Source organism: Meles meles, chromosome 4, assembly GCF_922984935.1.
Source record: "Meles meles chromosome 4, mMelMel3.1 paternal haplotype, whole genome shotgun sequence".
NCBI lineage: Eukaryota > Metazoa > Chordata > Mammalia > Carnivora > Mustelidae > Meles > Meles meles.
In genome coordinates, this window is record NC_060069.1 from 965,562 (window position 1) to 983,666 (window position 18,105).

At 54.3% G+C, this 18,105-nt stretch overlaps 1 protein-coding gene across 1 annotated transcript; it reads right to left on the reverse strand.

Moving 5' to 3' along the window:
* Positions 1–431: 431 nt before the first annotated feature.
* Positions 432–2,756, reverse strand: LOC123940009 (immediate early response gene 2 protein-like). The gene is given in 3 exon segments (XM_046002257.1): positions 432–527; positions 530–971; positions 2,374–2,756. Coding segments are annotated over 3 exon segments (921 nt in total).
* Between the last annotated feature and the right edge of the window lie 15,349 nt (positions 2,757–18,105).

Here is an 18,105-nt window from a genome sequence, read left to right on the forward strand (position 1 = left end):
GAATTATTTTCTGAGGTTGGAAATGCAAACACCAACTATTGAAAAACCTTAAAAGGGCAGCACAGCTCCCACTGAAAAATAAAGTCCGACCCTGAGGAGTTTAAAGAACCAAGCCTCCCTGCTCCCAGTCCCAGAAGGAGAGAGGGAAAGGTCCACGTCCCAGTCCATTAAGACAGCACCTGTGGGTGCAGCAGGTCTCGGTGGAAGGCACTCACTCCCGGCTTGGGCTCCTCGGAGCCGCCACTTCACACGTGTGTTGACGCTCCCCAGGGGCAGAGTCCCTCTTCAGTCCTCTCCGCAGCCTGGCGGAGCAGCTCCTCTCCACGGTTTTGGCGAGCACTCCCCCGGGGATGGACCTCGCCTAGGGTCTGCGCTCTCTGGCCGAAGGTTCGGCCCGTGCTCTGGGTTCCAGTGGCGCCACTCAGGGACCCTCAGAAGGCCACCATGGCCCGCACGAGCATGTTCAGCATGCTGTCCGCGGGGCGGCAGGCTGGCGTTGCCTCACACGCTGGCGGCGCTGGCGGGGGAGGGCAGCGGGGCTGCAGTTCAGAAGGCCAGAGAAGCGCCTCTGGAGGACGTGTGCCAGGTTCAGGAAGGCGCCCTTGGCTTGCTCGGGAGGTGGCTGCAGGCGATCAGGGACCTCTGCAGAGGCTCCTTCTCCCTCTTCTTCTAGACGGGCTTTCTTGCTTGGGACCAGTCCGACGTCCCTGCCGTCACTCAGACTGCTGTTTCGCCGCTTTCGGCTGACTTTGGCGGGGCATGGGGCACAGCGGGCCGGGGTCTCCTCCGCTGGTGGTGCTTCCCGCGTGTCCATGGGCTCCGGGGAGGGCTGCTCACTGTCGGGGGGCGCTTCCTCGGTTACAGCTTCCGCTTCCCACGACTGGTTCTGGCGAGGATCAGGGGAGCAGACGGGCGGCAAGGGCACCTCGGGCTCGTGGGCTTCCACCTTGGATCCCGATTTGTGCAGAACACTCGTGAGAATTGGCCAGCTTTGGGCAGCCCTGGGGACCGCCCTGTTCCCCAGGCCCAGGGCCCTTTCTCGTTCTGGGCATGTCGCGGCCACCCGGAAAATGTGCCGAGACGACGTGGCCTGGCCGGGGGCCCCGGCACAGGGGAGCTTTCCCCAAGCAGAGTTGATGGAGGGGCTATGGCCGGGCATCCGCCTCCGCCTTGGTGGGTGGCCGGGGCGCCCGGGGATAGGGCTGGCCTCTGTGGGGGAACGAAGGGATCTCTCAATCCATGGCTGTGACGCAGCCGTGAAAGGCACCGTGGGCGCCGGGACGGTCGGGGGACTTGTGGCGCGGGACTCAGGGTTCCCCAGGGGAAGGCCCCCGGGCATAGGACCTGGCAACCGAAGGCTGAGCAAGCAGGCCTGGGCCTGGGCCCGGGTTTCAGGGCAGGCCCGGCCCCAGCTGCCAGCGCCAGGGAGGGGACCCCCGGAGGCTGAGGATCAGGAGGCATCGGCCAATCCAGAGCCTGACTCATGGAGGGCTTTCTGGTGCGCTTGGGATGATACCATTCGGGATCCCGGGCCAGGCCCAGGAGGCGGCCCTGCAGATGTACGGTGTCCAAAGCTATTTCGCCGGGTGTTTTCAGTCCAATTCTCACGAGCCTTCTGCCCAAATTGGGGTCGATTTGGGCAGAACGCTCGTGAGAATTGTCTAGCATAGGTCAGCCTGGCAGACCTCCCTGTTCCCTGTGGCTGAAGGCGCTTTTTCACTCAGGGCATGTCGCGGCCACCCGGAAAACACGCTGAGACAACTCGGCCCACCTGGGGACTTCGGGGCAGGGGAGCTCTCCTGGAGCAGAGTTGAGGGTGGGGTTGTGGCCGGGCATCCGCTTCTGACGTTTCAGCAGCTGGGGCGCCCAAGGATGGGGCTGACTTCAGTCAGGGCACCAAGGTTTCTCTCGCTCTGAGGCTCCTAGGATGTGCCGATAGGCACCATTTGCACCGGGGTGGTAGGGGGATTCGTGGCACAGGACAAAGGGTTCCCCAATTGGAGTCCCCGAGGGACAGGTCCCTGGAAACGGAAGGTGAGGAAGCAGGCGAGGGTTTATGCCCAGGCCTTGGGGCAGGCCCAGCCCCATTGGACAGCGCCAGGTAAGGGACTCCTGGAGCCTGAGGAGCAGGAGGCATCAGGCTGGCCAGAGTCTGACTCTCAGAGGGCTTTCTGGCGTGCTTGGGACATGACCCCTCCAGATCCCGGGTTAGGCCCAGGGGGCAGACCTGCAGACATGCAGCGCCTGAAGCGAGTTTGCTGGGCATTTTCCAGCCAATTCTCACTAGCATTCTGCCCAAATTGATCCCTATTTGGACACAATGCTCGTGAGAATTGGCCGGTGTTGGGCAGACCTGCGGACCACCCTGTTTACTGTGGCTGAGGGCCCTTTCTGGTTCGGGGCATGTCGCAGCCACCTGGAAAATGCGCCGAGACGATGCGCCCACCTGGGGGCTCCAGGGTGGGGGAGATCTCCTGGAGCAGAGTTGAGGGAGGGGTTGTGTCTGAGCGTCCACCTCGGACATGTCGGGCGGCTGGGCGCCCAATGATGGGGCTGACCTCAGTGGCGGCAGGAAGGTTTCTCTCACTCTGAGGCTCTTTGGAAGCGCTGAAAGGCACCGTTTGCTCCAGAGTGGTAGGAGGACTCGTGGCGTGGAAGCTCCGAGGGACAGGACCCTGGACATGGACGGCTGAGGAAGCAGGCAAGGGTTCATGCCCGGGCCTCGGGTCAGGCCCGTCCCATTTGGCCAGCGCCATGGAGCGGACCCCAGAGGCCGAGGAGAGGGAGGTGTTGGCCTGGCCTGGGTCTGACTCACTGAAAGTCTTCTACTGGGTTCGGTTGTGACAACTCGGGATCCCGGGCCAGGCCCCGCGGGGCGACTCTATAGACATGCAGGCCCGAAACGAGTTCGCCGGGCATTTTCTGGCCAATTCTCATGAGTGTTCTTGCCAAATCACCATAGATTTGGGCAAAACTCTCATGAGAATTGGCTGGCATTGGGCGGCCCTGTGGACTGCCCTGTCCCCCGTGGCTGTGGGCCCTTTCTCTCTCTGGACATGGCGCGGCCACCTGAAAAACGACCCGAGATGACGCAGCCCGCCAAGGGTGTCTGGCTCAGGGGACCTTTCTGGAAGCAGAGTTGAGGGAGGGGTTGTTGTCAGGCTTCCGCCTCTGACTTTTTGGGCCGTTAGGGCGTGCAGTGTTGGGGCTGGCCTCAGTGGGGGCAGGAAAGTTTCTCTCGCTCCGAGGCTTTTCCGTAGCTGGGAAAGGCACTGTTTCCGCCAGGTGGGCAGGGGGACTCCTTGCGCCGGACTCAGATTTCCCCATTTGGAAGGCCCGAGGGACTGGACCCTGGAAACCAAAGGCTGAGAACGCAGTCAATCGTTCTGCCCAGTCCTAGGGGCAGGACAGGCCCTCTCTTCCTGCGCCAGGGAGGGGCCCCTGGAGGCCGAGGAGCAGGGGTGTCAGCCTTGCCTGCGTCTGACTCAGGGAGGGCTTTCTGGCAGCTTTTGTGATGCAACCACTCTGGGCCAAGTCCAGGGGGCAGCCCTGCAGAACTTCGGGGCCCAAAGCAAGTTCGTCGCGTATTTTCTGGCAAATTCTCATGAGTGGTCTTCTCAAATCAGCATCGTTTTGGTCAGAATGCTCCTGAGAATTGGCCAGCATTGGGTGGCAATGTGGACTGGCCTGTCCCCCGTGGCTGAGGGCCCTTCCTAGCTCAGGGCATGTCGCAGCCACCCGGAAAATGCACCGAGACGATGTGGCCCATTTGGAGGACTCAGCACAGAGGAAGTTTCCTGGAGCAGAATTGAGGGGGGATTGTGCCCGGGCATCCGCCTTCGACTTTTTGGGCTTCTGTGGCGCCAAAGTTTGGTGATGGCCTCAGTGGGGACATGATTTGTTATCTCACTCCAAAGCTATTCTGCATCTCCAGAAGGCACCGTTTCCACCTAGGTGGTAGGTGGACTTGTTGTGCTGGACTCAGGTTTCCCCAGCTGGAGGTCCCCAGGGTTAGGACCCTCACAACGGAAGACCAAAAAGTGAGAGACGGTGCGCCCAGGCTTAGGGGCAGGCAGACTCCATCTGCCAGTGCCAGGGAGGGCACCCACTGTGGCTGAAGTACAGGAGGCATTGGCCTCCCCTGCGCCTGAGTCACGGAGGGCTTTCAGGCAGGGTTCGAGCCACGACACCTCAGGATCCCAGGCCAGGCCCAGGGAGCGGACCTTTGGACCTGCGGCCCCCAAAACGAGTTTGCTGGGCATTTTTAGCCAATTTTCATGAGCGTTCTTCACAAATCGGGATCGATTTGGGCCGAACTCTCGGCCGTTTGACAGCCCTGCAGTGTCCCCTCTCCCCCTTGGCCAAGGGCCCTTTATAGCTTGGAGCCTGTCACGGCAACCCGGATATCACACAGGATGATGCGTCCTACCTCTGGCCCTGGTGCATGGGAGCTTTCCTGAAGCAGAGGTGAGGGAAGGGTCGTGGCTGAGCGTCCACCTCTGACTTATTGTGCTGCTGGGGCACCAAAAGTTGGGGATGGCCTCAGTGGGAGCACAAATGGTTCTCTCACTCTGAGGCTTTTCCACAGCTCTGAATGGCATGGTTTTCACCTGGGTGGCACATGGACTTTTAGCGCGGGACTCAGTTTTCTCCAACTGGAGGGCCGATGTATAGGACCCTGGCAACTGAAGGCTAAAAAAGCAGGAGTCAGTGAGGACCAGGGCATAAGGGCAGGGCAGGCCCCATCTGCCAGGATGGCATTGGCCTCGCCTGTGTCTGACTCATGGAGGGCTTTTGGGCAGGGTTCGAGCGGCAACACCTTGGGATCCAGGGCCAGATCCAGGGGGCGGCCCTGCACACGGTGTCACATGAACTGAGTTTGCCGTGGTTGTTCTGGCCAATTCTCACTAGTGTTCTCCTCAAAATGGGATCAATTTGGGCAGAAAGCTCATGAGAATTGGCAGGCATTCGGCAGCCCTTTGGACCACCTTGTCCTCCGTGGCCTAGAACGTTTTCTTGCTCGGGGCATGGTGGCCATCTGGAAAAGGCGCCAAGATGTCAGGACCCACCTGGGGACCCCAGTATAGGGGAGTTTCCTGGAACTGCACTGAGGGAGGGGTTCTGCCCGGGCTGCCTCCCACATCTTTTCAGGCCACTGTGGCACCGACGGTTGTGGATGTCAACAGTGGGGGCACAGAGCTTTCTCTGGCTCAGAGGCATTTCCACAACTCTGAAAGGAATCATTTCCACTCAGTTGGCAGGTGGACTCTTGGGGTAGGACTCAGGGGTCCCCAGTTGGAGGGCTTGAGGGACAGGACGCCGGAAAAAGAACACTGAAAAACCAGGCTAGGTTTAGGGCCCAGGCCTAGGGGCATGGCAGGCCCCATTTGTCAGTGCCAGGGTGTGTAGCCCCAGAGGCTGAATAGCAGGAGGCGTTGGCCTCACCTGTGCCTGACACCCAGAGGGCTCCCTTCAGGGTTCGACATTTGGATCCCAGGCCAGGCCCAGGGGGCATCACTGCAGAGGCGGGAGGCATGAAGGAAGTTCGCCATTTTTTCTGGCCATTTTCACAAGCTTTCTTCCCAAATAGGTATGGATTTTGCAGAAAGCTTGTGAGAATTGGCTGGCATTTGACTACAATTTGGACTGCACTTTTTGCTATGTATTAGAGAGATTTCTCCTGTGTTCCTGTCATAGGAATCCTGAATACTTAAGGAAGCTATGCTGACCAACCAAGAGCCCCTGCACAGTTGAGATTTCCTGAAGCAGAGTTGAGGTAGTACTTGTGGCTGGGCTTTAGCCTCTGATTTTTATGGCCTGGTGTAGTGCTAAATGTTGGTGAGGCCTCAGTTTGGGCATGAATATTTCTCTCTCTCTCTGAGGGTTTCTCGCAGCTCTGAAAGGCATGGTATGGTTAGGGTTAGGGCCTAGGTGCATGGCAGACCCTATCTGCCGGTGCTGAGGTGGGTTCCTTGATGGCCTGAGTGGAGAATGGGGTCAAGCAGCACTTCAAGCACTGGGTTTTGTTGTCCTGTGGGCCGTCTGCAGTGAGGGTAGCCTCAGGAATGCATGCGGGTCTCTCACATTCTGAGGGTTCTGGGCATCTCCGAACTGAAGGGTTTCCTTCTGGATGGCAGGCAGATCCTTAGGTGTGGCTCAAGGGTTCCAATCTGGAGGGCTTGTTGTCAAGATCTCTGGGTGCAGAAGCCTGAAATCAAAAACTAGTGTTTGGGTTAGGGCTTAGGGGTATCCAGGCCTGATATGCCAGCACTGAGGTGAGAACCCTGGGGGCTGAGTTGAGCTCAGGGGTCAGGAAGCAGGCTGTGAGTTTGTGACTGGGGTGCCATTGAGGTTGGTGGTGTCCTCAGGGTGGCATGCAGGTTGTTCCATTCCTAGGTTTCTACATAGCTTCAAATGGCACGGTTTCATCCTGGGTGACAGGTGAACTTGAGGGGTGTGACCTAGAGGTCCCAATCTGGAGGGACAATGCCAGTGTGGCTTTAGACCTGTGGAAGGTTTGTGAGCTTCATTAGGAGTCTATGGATGGCCCGGCAGTGCCGATTCACACCACTGGAGGGAGTGGTGTGCTGTGGTGCAAGAAAACATAGTAGGTGTGGCAATGCTACTTGCCACCACTGGAAGCAGTGGTGAGTTGCCATGGGAAACACACCAGAAGAGGAGTCCTTGCAGCCTGCTGCCTCTGAGGGCAGTGGTGAGGCACTGGGTGAGAGACCCTGAAACATGAGGCACTGCAGCTTGTTTTTACAGGATGGAGTGTTGAGCTGAAGACTCTCTGTTTCCCCAGGCTCAAGAGTGGTGGTAAGAACCACTGGAGCCAGGCCCCCACTCAGCACTGTGCCCCGTTGCCCCAGGCTTGATGGTAATGTATTGTCAGAATGGTTCAAGAAGGTCCTCCCGGTGGGGGTCTGGAGTCGGGGGAAGCCAAACCTGACACATGGTGCCTTTGGAACTGAGGAGTTGAGTGTTTGTTTTGAAGAGTCTATTTGCTTCTCCAAAAAGGACAAGGGCATTGGTCGGCTTTAGAAGGAAGTTAATGACCACTTAAGAAACAAGCATGTGTCTCTCCTTTTCCCAGGAATCGGAGCAGGTGTGCAGGACTTAGGTGGGAGGTGCCTGCTTAGACCCATCTGACAACCCTTCTTCACTATGGCTCCACAAGACCTGAAGTTTGGAAGTCAGCATCTGAGTCAGTCATGCAGCTTGTCCCAGGACGTCAGCATTCAGAGAAAACAGCAGGCCCGTGGGACACAATGGCACATCCATGCCAGCATGGGAGGTAAAACTTCTCTTTCACCCCAAACATCCTGGGTTTTCTCTTGTCTCCAGTGGAGCCCAAAAGTCACACTAACACAGCTGTCAGCAATGGTGAATGGGTGTCAGAGTTCCTGAGTTTCCCTGCAGGGAGCACCTGGCATGGGATCCCATTTTCTCTGTTTATTTCTGACTTACAAAGGTATTTGGAACATCTCTTTCCTAGGCAATTCCTTGGATTCAAAAGGGAAGATGAGATGGACTCGGTGTGTGTTTGGAACCTAAAATGCATTCCTTCATCTAACAGTGTTTATTCTGTTGGTCCTAGACTGTGGTGGAATGGCCGGCATCTAGAGTGAGGTGGCCGTTTGTGGTCAGATAGAGCCTTGGATGATGGCTTCTCCTTTGTCCAAGGTGATGTATCCTAATGGATTCGTCTTTTTCATCGTAAGATTTCTGATGAGGGCAGAGGGAAAATTTAAAAGGATTCCAAGGAGCCTTGGACAATTGAAAAGGGAAGCTTGACTTTCTAGTTTCACTCAGTGGACCATCTAGAGAGATGGACATGGCATCCTTTCTCTGCAGTTTCATGGGTGGTGAAGTCAGAAGGAGAGTCTTTGGGAATTCCCCTGGATAGAGACATTGTGGTGGCTTCAAGGGGCTTGGTGTCTGGAACCCTGGGGTGCATTTCTGGAATGCATGGGGCTGCTTGCCAAATGCTGGGTGAGTCATGTTATCCCCCAGGTTTTCTCTTTCCTCTGTTATGGCCGGTTTAATGTTAAAACCTGTTTAAGTATTAGGGCCTGCATAGCCAGAGCCACTCCATATTGCCTAGGTAGCCATATTGTTGGTTACATCCATGGACTTCATTCCGGGAATAAACACCCCAGTAGTTCCTGGTATCAGTTCCCAGTATCGATTCTGGGAGTAAACACCCTAACAATAGGAACCACCTACTGTGAGGTCTGCGGTTATGCTCTATAAAACCAGCCTGTGAGATTGGGACGGGGTCACTCTCTTCGGAAGCAGCTCTGGCCAGTCAGTCTGACTTCTAATGCTTGGTATAGCATAAAGGTCTGCATAACTTTCACTGTTTCAGTCTCATTCCCCTAGCCAATCAGTCTGACTTCTAATGCTTGGCATAGAATAAAGCTTTGCATAACTTTCTTTGTCTCAGTCTTGTTCCTTTGATAACAGACCCCAACATCCTCCTTAGGAAATTGCTGGCAGGGAATGTTCTGCTTCCAGCAGAACTCTCCTGCACTGTCGGTGGGCATGTGGGTTGCTACAGCCACTCTGGAAAAGAGCATGGTGGTTCCTCCAAATCTAAGAACTGAATAACCCTAGGATCCAGCAGTTGCCCTCCTAGGTATTTCCCTAAAGGGCACAAAAATGCACATTCAGTGGGGTACAAGCACTGTGATATGGACACCAGCATTATCAACCATAGCAAAACAATAGAGGGAGTCCCAATGTCCATTCACTGATGATATATATATATATATATATATATATATATATATATATAATCTCCCACATATTCTTAATGGAATAGGACCCAGGTTCAGAAAGAATGAAATCTTACCATTTGCAAGGATGTGGATGGATCTAGAGTGGATTTAGCTAAGCAAAATCAGTAAGAAAACACCAATAGCCTATATCTTGACCTCTATGGAATTTCAGAAAGAAAAGAGATGAACATCGTGAGGGGAGAAAGATAGGTCAATGAGGAAACAGACTCAAACTTAGAGCACAAAAATAATGGCTAGAGAACAGGATATGGGTGATGGCTATTAGTGAGGGTACTTGTTGTGATGAGCTCTGGGTATTTTATGCAGGCAAGGAATCACAAAATCCTACCCCTGGAGCAAAGAAATGGACACTGCATGGAAACAAATTGGTACTGAAGTCAAGGAAGGAAAGAAGAAGACCATGTTCTACTTCATGAGGAGTGAGGTAAAATGGAGGGATTTTCACTCTCCTGTTCTGTTGATGATCATTTTCAAACAAACTGTGGTAGGATACACTAGTTTCTGTTTGCATAAGAAGCCCTCAGAAAGCTGCCAGGAAAGATTCAGATCTCAGAGCATGTCCATATGATCCATTGATATGTTCCTTCCAGTTTGCACAGGTAGAAAGGTAAGTGTAGAGAAATGGCAGAAGAGGAAAGGAGGTGTTAAGCATTGAGGAGGTAGCCTTCCCCCTTTCTCAGGAAATCCTTGGACTGGTGTAAATTGAGAAGAAGGAGAGGGGATCCCAGAGCTTTGTGGCAGGCAGGGGGAGTTCCAGGTCTGCACATTGGGCCTGCAAGCTAGGCCTAGAGCTGACAGGGGTCCCTGAGGAGAGCTGAGCTAAGGGTGTGGCAGGCCCAAACTGCTGGTGCAGAGGTGGGTTCCCCGAGGAGCTGAGTTGAGGATGGGGGTCAGTTGGTGCATCAGGCTCCAGGGGGCTGCAGAACGTGGGGGAGTATTCATGGGGACATGCAAATTTCTCTGGCCCTGAGGGTTCTGTGCAGCTCCAAACAGACTGGCTTCCTGCTGGGTGGCAGGTGGACTCCTAAGGTGTGACTCCAGGGTTCCCAAGCCAGAGGAATTGTGGGATAGGCCCCTTAGAAGGAAGCCTGAAAACGCAACTTAAGGTTAGGGTTATGGCCTTGGGGAATGCCAGATCCGATCTGCCGGCACTGATGCTGTCTCCTCTCAGGGTTGAGTTGAGGGAATGCATCCTGCAGTGTGGCAGAATCGGGGTTTCTGGCCAGGGAAACCACTGATGTTGGGGGTAGCTTAGAAGGGTGTGCAGGATTCTTCCTCTCTGAGGGCACTGCAGAGCTCCAAATGGCATGGTTCCCCCCCACATGGTAGTCGGATTCTTGGGTTATCACAGAGGAGTCCTTAATCTGGGGAGTTTGGGGACCAGGCCTCTTGGGATGAGAGCCTGGAAACAGAAACTAGAGTTATGGTAAAGACCTCCGGGCATGGCAGGCTCGCTCTGCTGTTGCTGAGGCGGGCTCCCCAGTGGGCTGATGTCAGGATGGGTGTCAAGCAGCACGTCAGACTCCAAGTTTGTGTACAGGGAGACTACAGAACCTGGGGGTGTCCTCAGAGTGGCATGCAGTTTCCTCCCAGTCTGAGGGTTCTACAGAGCTCCAAAGGGCACGGTTTCCTCATGTGTGTGGGGCGCAGTCCTGGGGTGTCACTGAGGCGTCCTTAATCTATGCTGGCATGAGTCTCAGAGGTGCCCATCAGCAGGCTTGGGGAACAGGCATCTGGGCAAGGAAGCCTGTACACCCCACCTAGGGTTAGTGTTAGGACCTAAGGGCATGGCAGACCCAATGTGCTGACGCTGATGTGGGGTCCCCTCAGGGCTGAGTCCAGGGCACATGTCCGGGGGCATAGCAGAATCCGGTTTTATGGCCATGGAGGCCTCTCATGGTGGGGGTGGCTTTAGGGGGGCTTGTAGGTTTCTCCCTGTCAGAGGGTTCAGCGCAGCCCCAAACCACAAGATGTCCTCCCACGTGGGGGGTGGAATCCTGTGGTGTTGCTCAGGAGTCCCCCATGGGGGACATGGGGGCAAGGTCTCTTTGGATGGAAGCCTGAAAACCCAAATTAGGCTTATGGTAAGAGCCTAGGGGCATGGCAGGCCTGATCTGCTGGTGCTGAGGTGGGCTCCCTTGTGGGCTGAGTTGAGGGCGGTCTCCAGGTGGGGGGGTCGGATTCTGGGTTTGAGTCCAGGGGGTCAAAGATGCCAGGGGTGGCCTCGGGGGGCAGGCAGGTTTCCCTGCTCTGAGGAATCTGCCCAGCTCCCAATGGCACCACTTCACCCTAGGAGGCTGGGGCATGCCAGCGTGAGTATCAGGCATCCCCAATCTGGTGGTTTGGGGGCCAGGCCTCAGGGTATGGAAGCCAGTATACCCCACCTAGGGTTAGGGTTAGGGCCTAGGGACATGGCAGGCCCAATTTGACAGCAGTGAAGTCAGCTCCACTTGGGGCTGAGTTTAGGACATTCGTCTGGCCACCCTGAAGAATCAGGGTTTGTCCCTGGGGGCCGCCGATGGTAGGAGTGGCTTATGGGGAAATACAGGTTTCTCCCCCTCTGAGGGTTCATCCCAGCTCCAAATGGTTTCCATCCGTGTGGAGGGTGGATGCCTGGGGTGTTGATCGGAGGTCCTTAATCCTGGGGGTCTGGGGGCCAGGCCCCTCGGAATGAAAGCCTGAAAACCCAAAGTAGGGTTAGGGTTAGGGCCTTGGGTCATTGCAGGCAATATCTGCTAGATCTGAGGTGGGCTGCCCTCAGGGCTGAATTGGGGACATACCTCCGGTGTCACAAATATATGGCTTTATGACCAGAGGGGCCGCGATGGTCAGGATAGCTTTATGGGTGAGTGCAGCTTTCACCCCCTTCCAATCAGCACGAATTCCTAACACGTGGCATGTGGAGTCCTTGGGTGTCACTATTACCTCCTTTATCCTTGGGGATTTGGGGTCAGGAGCCTTGGAATGGAAGCCTATAAACCAAAACTAGGGTTTATTTAGAGCCTAGGGGCATGGTAGGCCAGATCTGCTGGGACTGAGGCAGTCACCCAAGGGCTCAGTAGCAGGAGGTGATGGATTCGCATCACCAGGCTTGAAGAGGGCTTTCTCACAGAGTTCCAGCAGTGACCACTCAGGTCCTGACTCTAGATAAAGGCAGTGTCAATGCAGATAGGCGCTGCAGGAAGCCAGTTGGCCAGGGGATTTCCCACCAATACTCACCAGCTTTCTGCCCAAATCAATATCATGAGAACTGTCCACCATGGGCTACAGCGATTTCCCGATCAGTGCATGTTGCAGCCATCCAGAAAATAGGCTGAGATGATGCTGTCCACTCGAGGGCCCTGGCACAGGGGAAATTTCCTGGAGCAGAGTTGAGGGAAGGGTTGTGGCCGGGCATTAGCCCCCGACTTTTCTGCCTGCTATGGCACCAATGGTTGGAGATGGCCTAAGTGGAGGAATTAAGGTTTCTCTCGCTCTGAGCCTTTTCCGCAGCTCCAAATGGCACCATTTCTGCCTGAGTGGTAGGCGGACTCATGGCATGTGACTCAGGGTTCCCCAATTGGAGGGCTCTAGGGACAGGACCCTGGAAAAGGAAGTCTGAATAACCAGGAGATGGTTAGGGCCCAGCCCTAGAGGCATGGCAGGCCCCATCTGCCAACGCCAGGAAGGGTAGCCCTGGAGGCATTGGCCTCACCTGCACCTGACTCACAGAGGGCTTTCTGGCAGGGTTCAAGCCAGGACAATTCCAGATCCTGGGCCAGGCCTACAGGGTGGCCCTACAGACATGCAGCTCAGGAAGCGAGTTCACCTGGGGTTTTCCGGCCAATTCTCATGAGCTTCCTGCCCAAATCGATATCAGCTTGGGCAGAAAGCTCGTGAGAATTGGCAGGCATTGGGTGTCCAATCGGACCGCACTGTCCCTTGTGTCCTAAGCACTTTCTCACTCAGGGCATGTTGCGGCCATCCAGAAAACGCGCCCAGATGATGTTACCCACCCAAGGGTCCCTGCGCAGGGGAGCTCTCCTGGAGCAGAGTTGAGGGAGGGTCATGGCTGGGTGTCAGAGCCTCCGATTTTTTGGCCCAGCATGGTGCCGATGGTTGGGGATGGCCTCAGTGGGGGCATGAAGGTTTCTGTTGCTCAGAGGGCTTTCTGCAGCTCCGAGAAGCACCGTTTCCTCCTGGGTGGCAGGTGGACTCATGGTGTGTGACTCAGGGTTGCCCAGTGGGAGTGCTCGAGGGACAGAGCCCTGGGGAAGGAACACTGAAAACATATTGGAGGGTTAGGTACAGATCCTGGGGGCATAGCATGGCCAAACTCCCAGCACTGGGGTGGGAAGCCTAGAAGGTGAGAAGCAAGAGGACTTGTCCTCAGGCATGTGTGACTCGTCAAGGGCATTGTCACAATATTCAGTCCTCAACCACTCGGGTCCCAGGGCCAGGCCCAGGTGGAGGCCCTGCAGACATGCGCGGCAGGCAGGAAGCAAGTTTGCCTGGGATTGGGCGGCATTGGGTGGCGACTCAGGCTGCCCTGTCAGCGGTGGTCTAGAGCCCTTTTTTGTTTGGTGCGTGTTGAGCCCCCCTGGGAAATGAGCTGTGACCACGTGTCTTCCCCAAGGGCCTCAGCGCAGGTGAGCTTTCTCAGGGGAAAGTTGAGGGAGGGGTTGTGGCTGGGCATCAGCCTCCGAGTTTTTGGCCCAATGTGGCACTGATGGTGGGGGATGGCCTCATGGGGAGGGCCTGCAGGTGTCTCCTGCTCTGAGGGTTTTCTGAAGCTCAAAGAGGCATGGTTTCCACTTAGATGGCAGGAGGACTCATGGGGTGCATTTTGGGTTTCCCCCAGTTGAGGGCTCGAGGGACAGGACCCTGGGAAAGGAAGACTGAAAACCAGGCGAGGGTTAGAGCCCAAGTCTAGGGGCATAGCAGGCCCCATCTGCCAGTGCCAGGGAAGGTACCTAGGGGCCTGAGTAGCAGGAGGCATTGACCTCGCCTGTGCCTAACTCACTGAGGCCTTTCTGGCAGGGTTCGAGCCTGGACAACTCGGGATCCCCGGCCAGACCCCAGTGGAAGCCCTGCTGACATGCTTCACAAGATACAAGTTCACCGGGGTTTTCCAGCCAATTCTCACGAGCTTTCTGCCCAAATCAATATGTCAGGGCACTTTCTCACTAGTTGCATGCCGCAGCATTCGGAAACACGGCTGGGCTCTTGTGGTCCCCCCACCAGGTCCCCTGTGCAGGATAGCTTCTCAGGGGTGGAGTGGAGGAAGGGATCTGGCTGAGTGTCAGCCATCCATTTGTGGCCCAGTGTGGCTCCGAATGTATGGGTGGCCTCAGGGGGTGCATTCACATTTCTGTTCCTTTGAGGCTTTTGAGCTGCTCTGAATGGCATATTTTCCTCCTGGGTGGCAGGCGGGCTCCAGGGGTGTGGCTCAGGTGTCCCCAGTCTAGAGGGCTTGGGGACCTAGTCTCTGGGGATGGAAGCCTGAAAACCCAGCCTGGAGATAGGGTTAGTGCCTAGGGGCATGGCAGGCCTGATCTGCCTGGTACTGAAGCAGGATTACAAGTGGGCTGTGTCAAGGACGGGGGTCAGGAGGTGCATCAAGGTGTGAGTTTGTGATGGGGGGGTCCATCAAAGGTGGGGATGGCCTCAGGGAATCATGCAGGTTTCTTCTATTCTGAGGGTTCTGCACATCTCCAAATGGCATGGCATCCTCTTGGGTAGCAGGTGGAATCCTGGGGTGTGGCTCAGAAGTCCCTGATCTGGAGGGACAGTGTCAGTGTGGCTTCAGACCTGTGGAGGGGTTGTTGGCTGTATCAGGAGATGCTAGAAGGCCCATTACTGCCAGTTCATGCCACTGGAAGGAGTGGTAAGCTGTGGTGCTAGAGTCCCAGGAGAGTATGGTAATGCTACTTGTCACCGCTGGAGGCAGTGCTGAGTTGAAGTGGGAAACACTGGAAGAAGAGTTTGTGCAGTCTGTTGGCTCTGAGGGCAGCAGTGAGGCGCTGGGTGAGAGACCCTGAAACGTGAGGTACTGCAGCTTGTTTTTACAGGAGGGAGTGGTGAGCTAAAGAGTCTCTGTTTCCCCAGGCTCAAGAGTGGTGGTAACAAAGCCTGGAGCCGGCCCCCCACTCAGCATCATGCCCCATTGCCCCAGGTTTGATGGTAATGTGCTGTGAGGATGATTCAGGAGGGTACTCCCAATAGGGGTCTGGAGCCAGGGAGAAACCAAAGCTGACTCATGGTGCATCTGGAACCGGTGATTTGAGTGTTTGTTTGTTTTGCATCTCCAAAAAGGACAAGGGCATTGGTTGGCTTTAGAAGGATGTTAATGACCACTTAAGAAACAAGCATGTGTCTCTCCTTTTCCCAGGAATCGGAGCAGGTGTGCAGGACTTAGGTGGGAGGTGCCTGCTTAGGCCCATCTGACAACCCTTCTTCACTATGGCTCCACAAGACCTGAAGTTTGGAAGTCAGCATCTGAGTCAGTCATGCAGCTTGTCCCAGGACGTCAGCATTCAGAGAAAACAGCAGGCCCGTGGGGCACAATGGTACATCCATGCCAGCATGGGAGGTAAAACTTCTCTTTCACCCCAAACATCCTGGGCTTTTCTCTTGTCTCTAGTGGAACCACAAAGTCAAACTGAAGCAGCTATCAGCAATCTATTTTTTTTTCTTTTTTTTTTTTTTTAAGAATTTATTTATTTGACAGAGAGAGAGATCACAAGTAGGCAGAGAGGCAGGCAGAGAGAGAGGGGGAAGCAGGCTCCCCACTGAGCAGAGAGCCCGACGCGGGGCTCGATCCCAGGACCCTGAGATCATGACCTGAGCTGAAGGCAGAGGCTTAAACCACTGAGCCACCCAGGCGCCCCAGCTATCAGCAATCTAGAGTGGGTGTCAGAGTTCCTGAGTTTCCCTGCAGGGAGCACCTGGCATGGGATCCCATTTTCTCTGTTTATTTCTGGATTACAATGGTATTTGGAACTTCTATTTCTTAGGCAATCCCTTGGATTCAAAAGGGAAGATGAAATGGACTTGGTGTGTTTTTTGAACATAGAATGTGCTCCTTCATCTAACAGTGTTTATTCCATTGAGCCTAGGCTGTGGTGGAATGGCTGGCATCCAGAGTTAGGTGGCTGTTTGTGGTCAGAGAGAGGCTTGGATTATGGCTTTTCCTTTGTCCAAGGTGACGTATCCTAATGGATTCGTCTTTTCATCCAACGAGTTTGAATGAGGGCAGAGGGAAAATTTAAAAGGATTCCAAGGAGCCTTGGATGATTGAAAAGGGGAGCTTGACTTTCTAGTTTCACTCAATGGACCATCTAGAGAGTTGGGCATGGCATCCTTTCTCTGCAGTTTCATGGGTGGTGAAGTCAGAAGGAGAGTCTTTGGGAATTCCCTTGGATAGAGGAATTGTGGTGGCTTCAAGGGGCTTGGTGTCAGGAAACCTGGGGTGATGTGTGGCTGCTCACCTGATACTGGGTGAGTCAGGTTATCCCACAGGTTTTCCAATTCCTCCTTAGGAATTGCCAGCAGGGAATGTTCTGCTTAAAGTGGAACCCTCCTGCCCTGTCAGTTGGCATGCAGGCTGTTGCAGCCACTCTGGGAAAGAGTATGGTGGTTCCTCCAAAAGCTAAAAACCGAACAACCCTAGGATCCAGCAATTGCTTTCCTAGGTATTTCCCCAAAGGGCACAAAAATGCACATTCAATGGGGGTATAAGCACCGTGTTATTTACAACAGCATTATCAACCATAGTGAAACTATGGCGTGAGTCCCAATATCCAATCACTGATGAGTGATTATATGTATGTATCTGTATATATATACACATATATATGTATATATATACGTACATCTATGTATGTGTGTGTGTGTGTATATATATATATATATATATATATATATATATATATATATAATCTCCCACATCTTAATGGAATAGGAGCCAGCTTCAAAAGGAATGAACTCGTACCATCTGCAAGGATGTGGATGGATCTAGAGTACATTTAGCTAAGCAAAATTAGTAAGTAAAGATCAATAGCCTATAATTTGGCTTCTACGGAATTTCAGAAAGAAAACAGATGAACATAGTGAGGAGAGAAAGATTGGCCAATGAGGAAACAGATTCCATCTTAGAACACAAACTGAGGGTTGCTAGAGGGAAGGGGTGTGGGAGGGGGGGTTAAATGGGTGACGGCTATTAGCTGATGAGCTCTGGGTGTTCTATGCTGGTGAGGAATCACAAAATCCTATCTCTGAAGCAAAGGAATGAACACTACATGGAAATGCATTGGAATTGAAGTCAATGAAGAAAAGAAGACCATGTTCTGCTTCATGAAGAGTGAGGTAAAAATGGAGTGATTTTTAGCTCTCTTGTTCTGTAGATGATCATTTTCAAACACACTGTGGTAGAATACAGTAGTTTCTTATTGCATAAGGAGACCTCAGAAAGCTTCATTGAAAAATTCAGATCTCAGAGCATGTACATGTTCCATTGATATGTTCCTTCTAGTTTGCCCAGGTACAAAGGTAAGTGGAGAGAAATATGGCAGAAGAGGTAAGGAGGTGTTAAGCATTCAAGAGGTAGCCTTCTCCCTTTCTCATGAAAGCCTTGGGCCAGTGTTAATTTAGAAGAAGGAGGAGGGATCCCAGAGCTTTGGGGCAGACAGGAGTTCCAGGTTTTCCCAGAGCTGACAGGGGTCCCTGAGGATAGCTGAACTGGGAGCATGGCAGGTCAGAACTGTTGGTGCTGAGGTGGGTTCTCCAAGGGGCTGAGTTGAGGATGGGGGTCAAGCGGCACATCAGGCTCCAGGTTTGTAGCTAGGGGGCTGTAGAATGTGGGGGAGTCCTCAGGGGGGAATGCAGGTTTCTCTGGCTCTGAGGGTTCTGTGCAGCTCCAAATGGACCAGTTTCCTGCTGGGTAGCAGGCGGACTCCTATGGTGTGACTCCAGGGTTCCCAATCTAGAGGGCTTGGGGGACAGGCCCCTGGGGAAGGAAGTCTGAAAACGAACTTAGGGTTAAGGTTATGGCCTAGGAGCATGGTAGACCCAACCTACCATCACTGAGACAGGCTCCCCTCAGGCTTGAGTTGAGGGAATGCGTCCGGTGGCATGGTGGAATCGGGGTTTGTGGCCAGGGGGCTGCTGATGGTGGGGGTGGCTTTAGGGAAGCATGCAGGTTTCTCCCTCTCTGGGGGATCTGCAGAGCTCCAAATGGCATGGTTTCCTCCCGCATGATGGTCTGATTCTTGGGGTGTCACTCAGGGGTCCTTAATCTGGGAAAATTGGGGGCCAGTCCTCT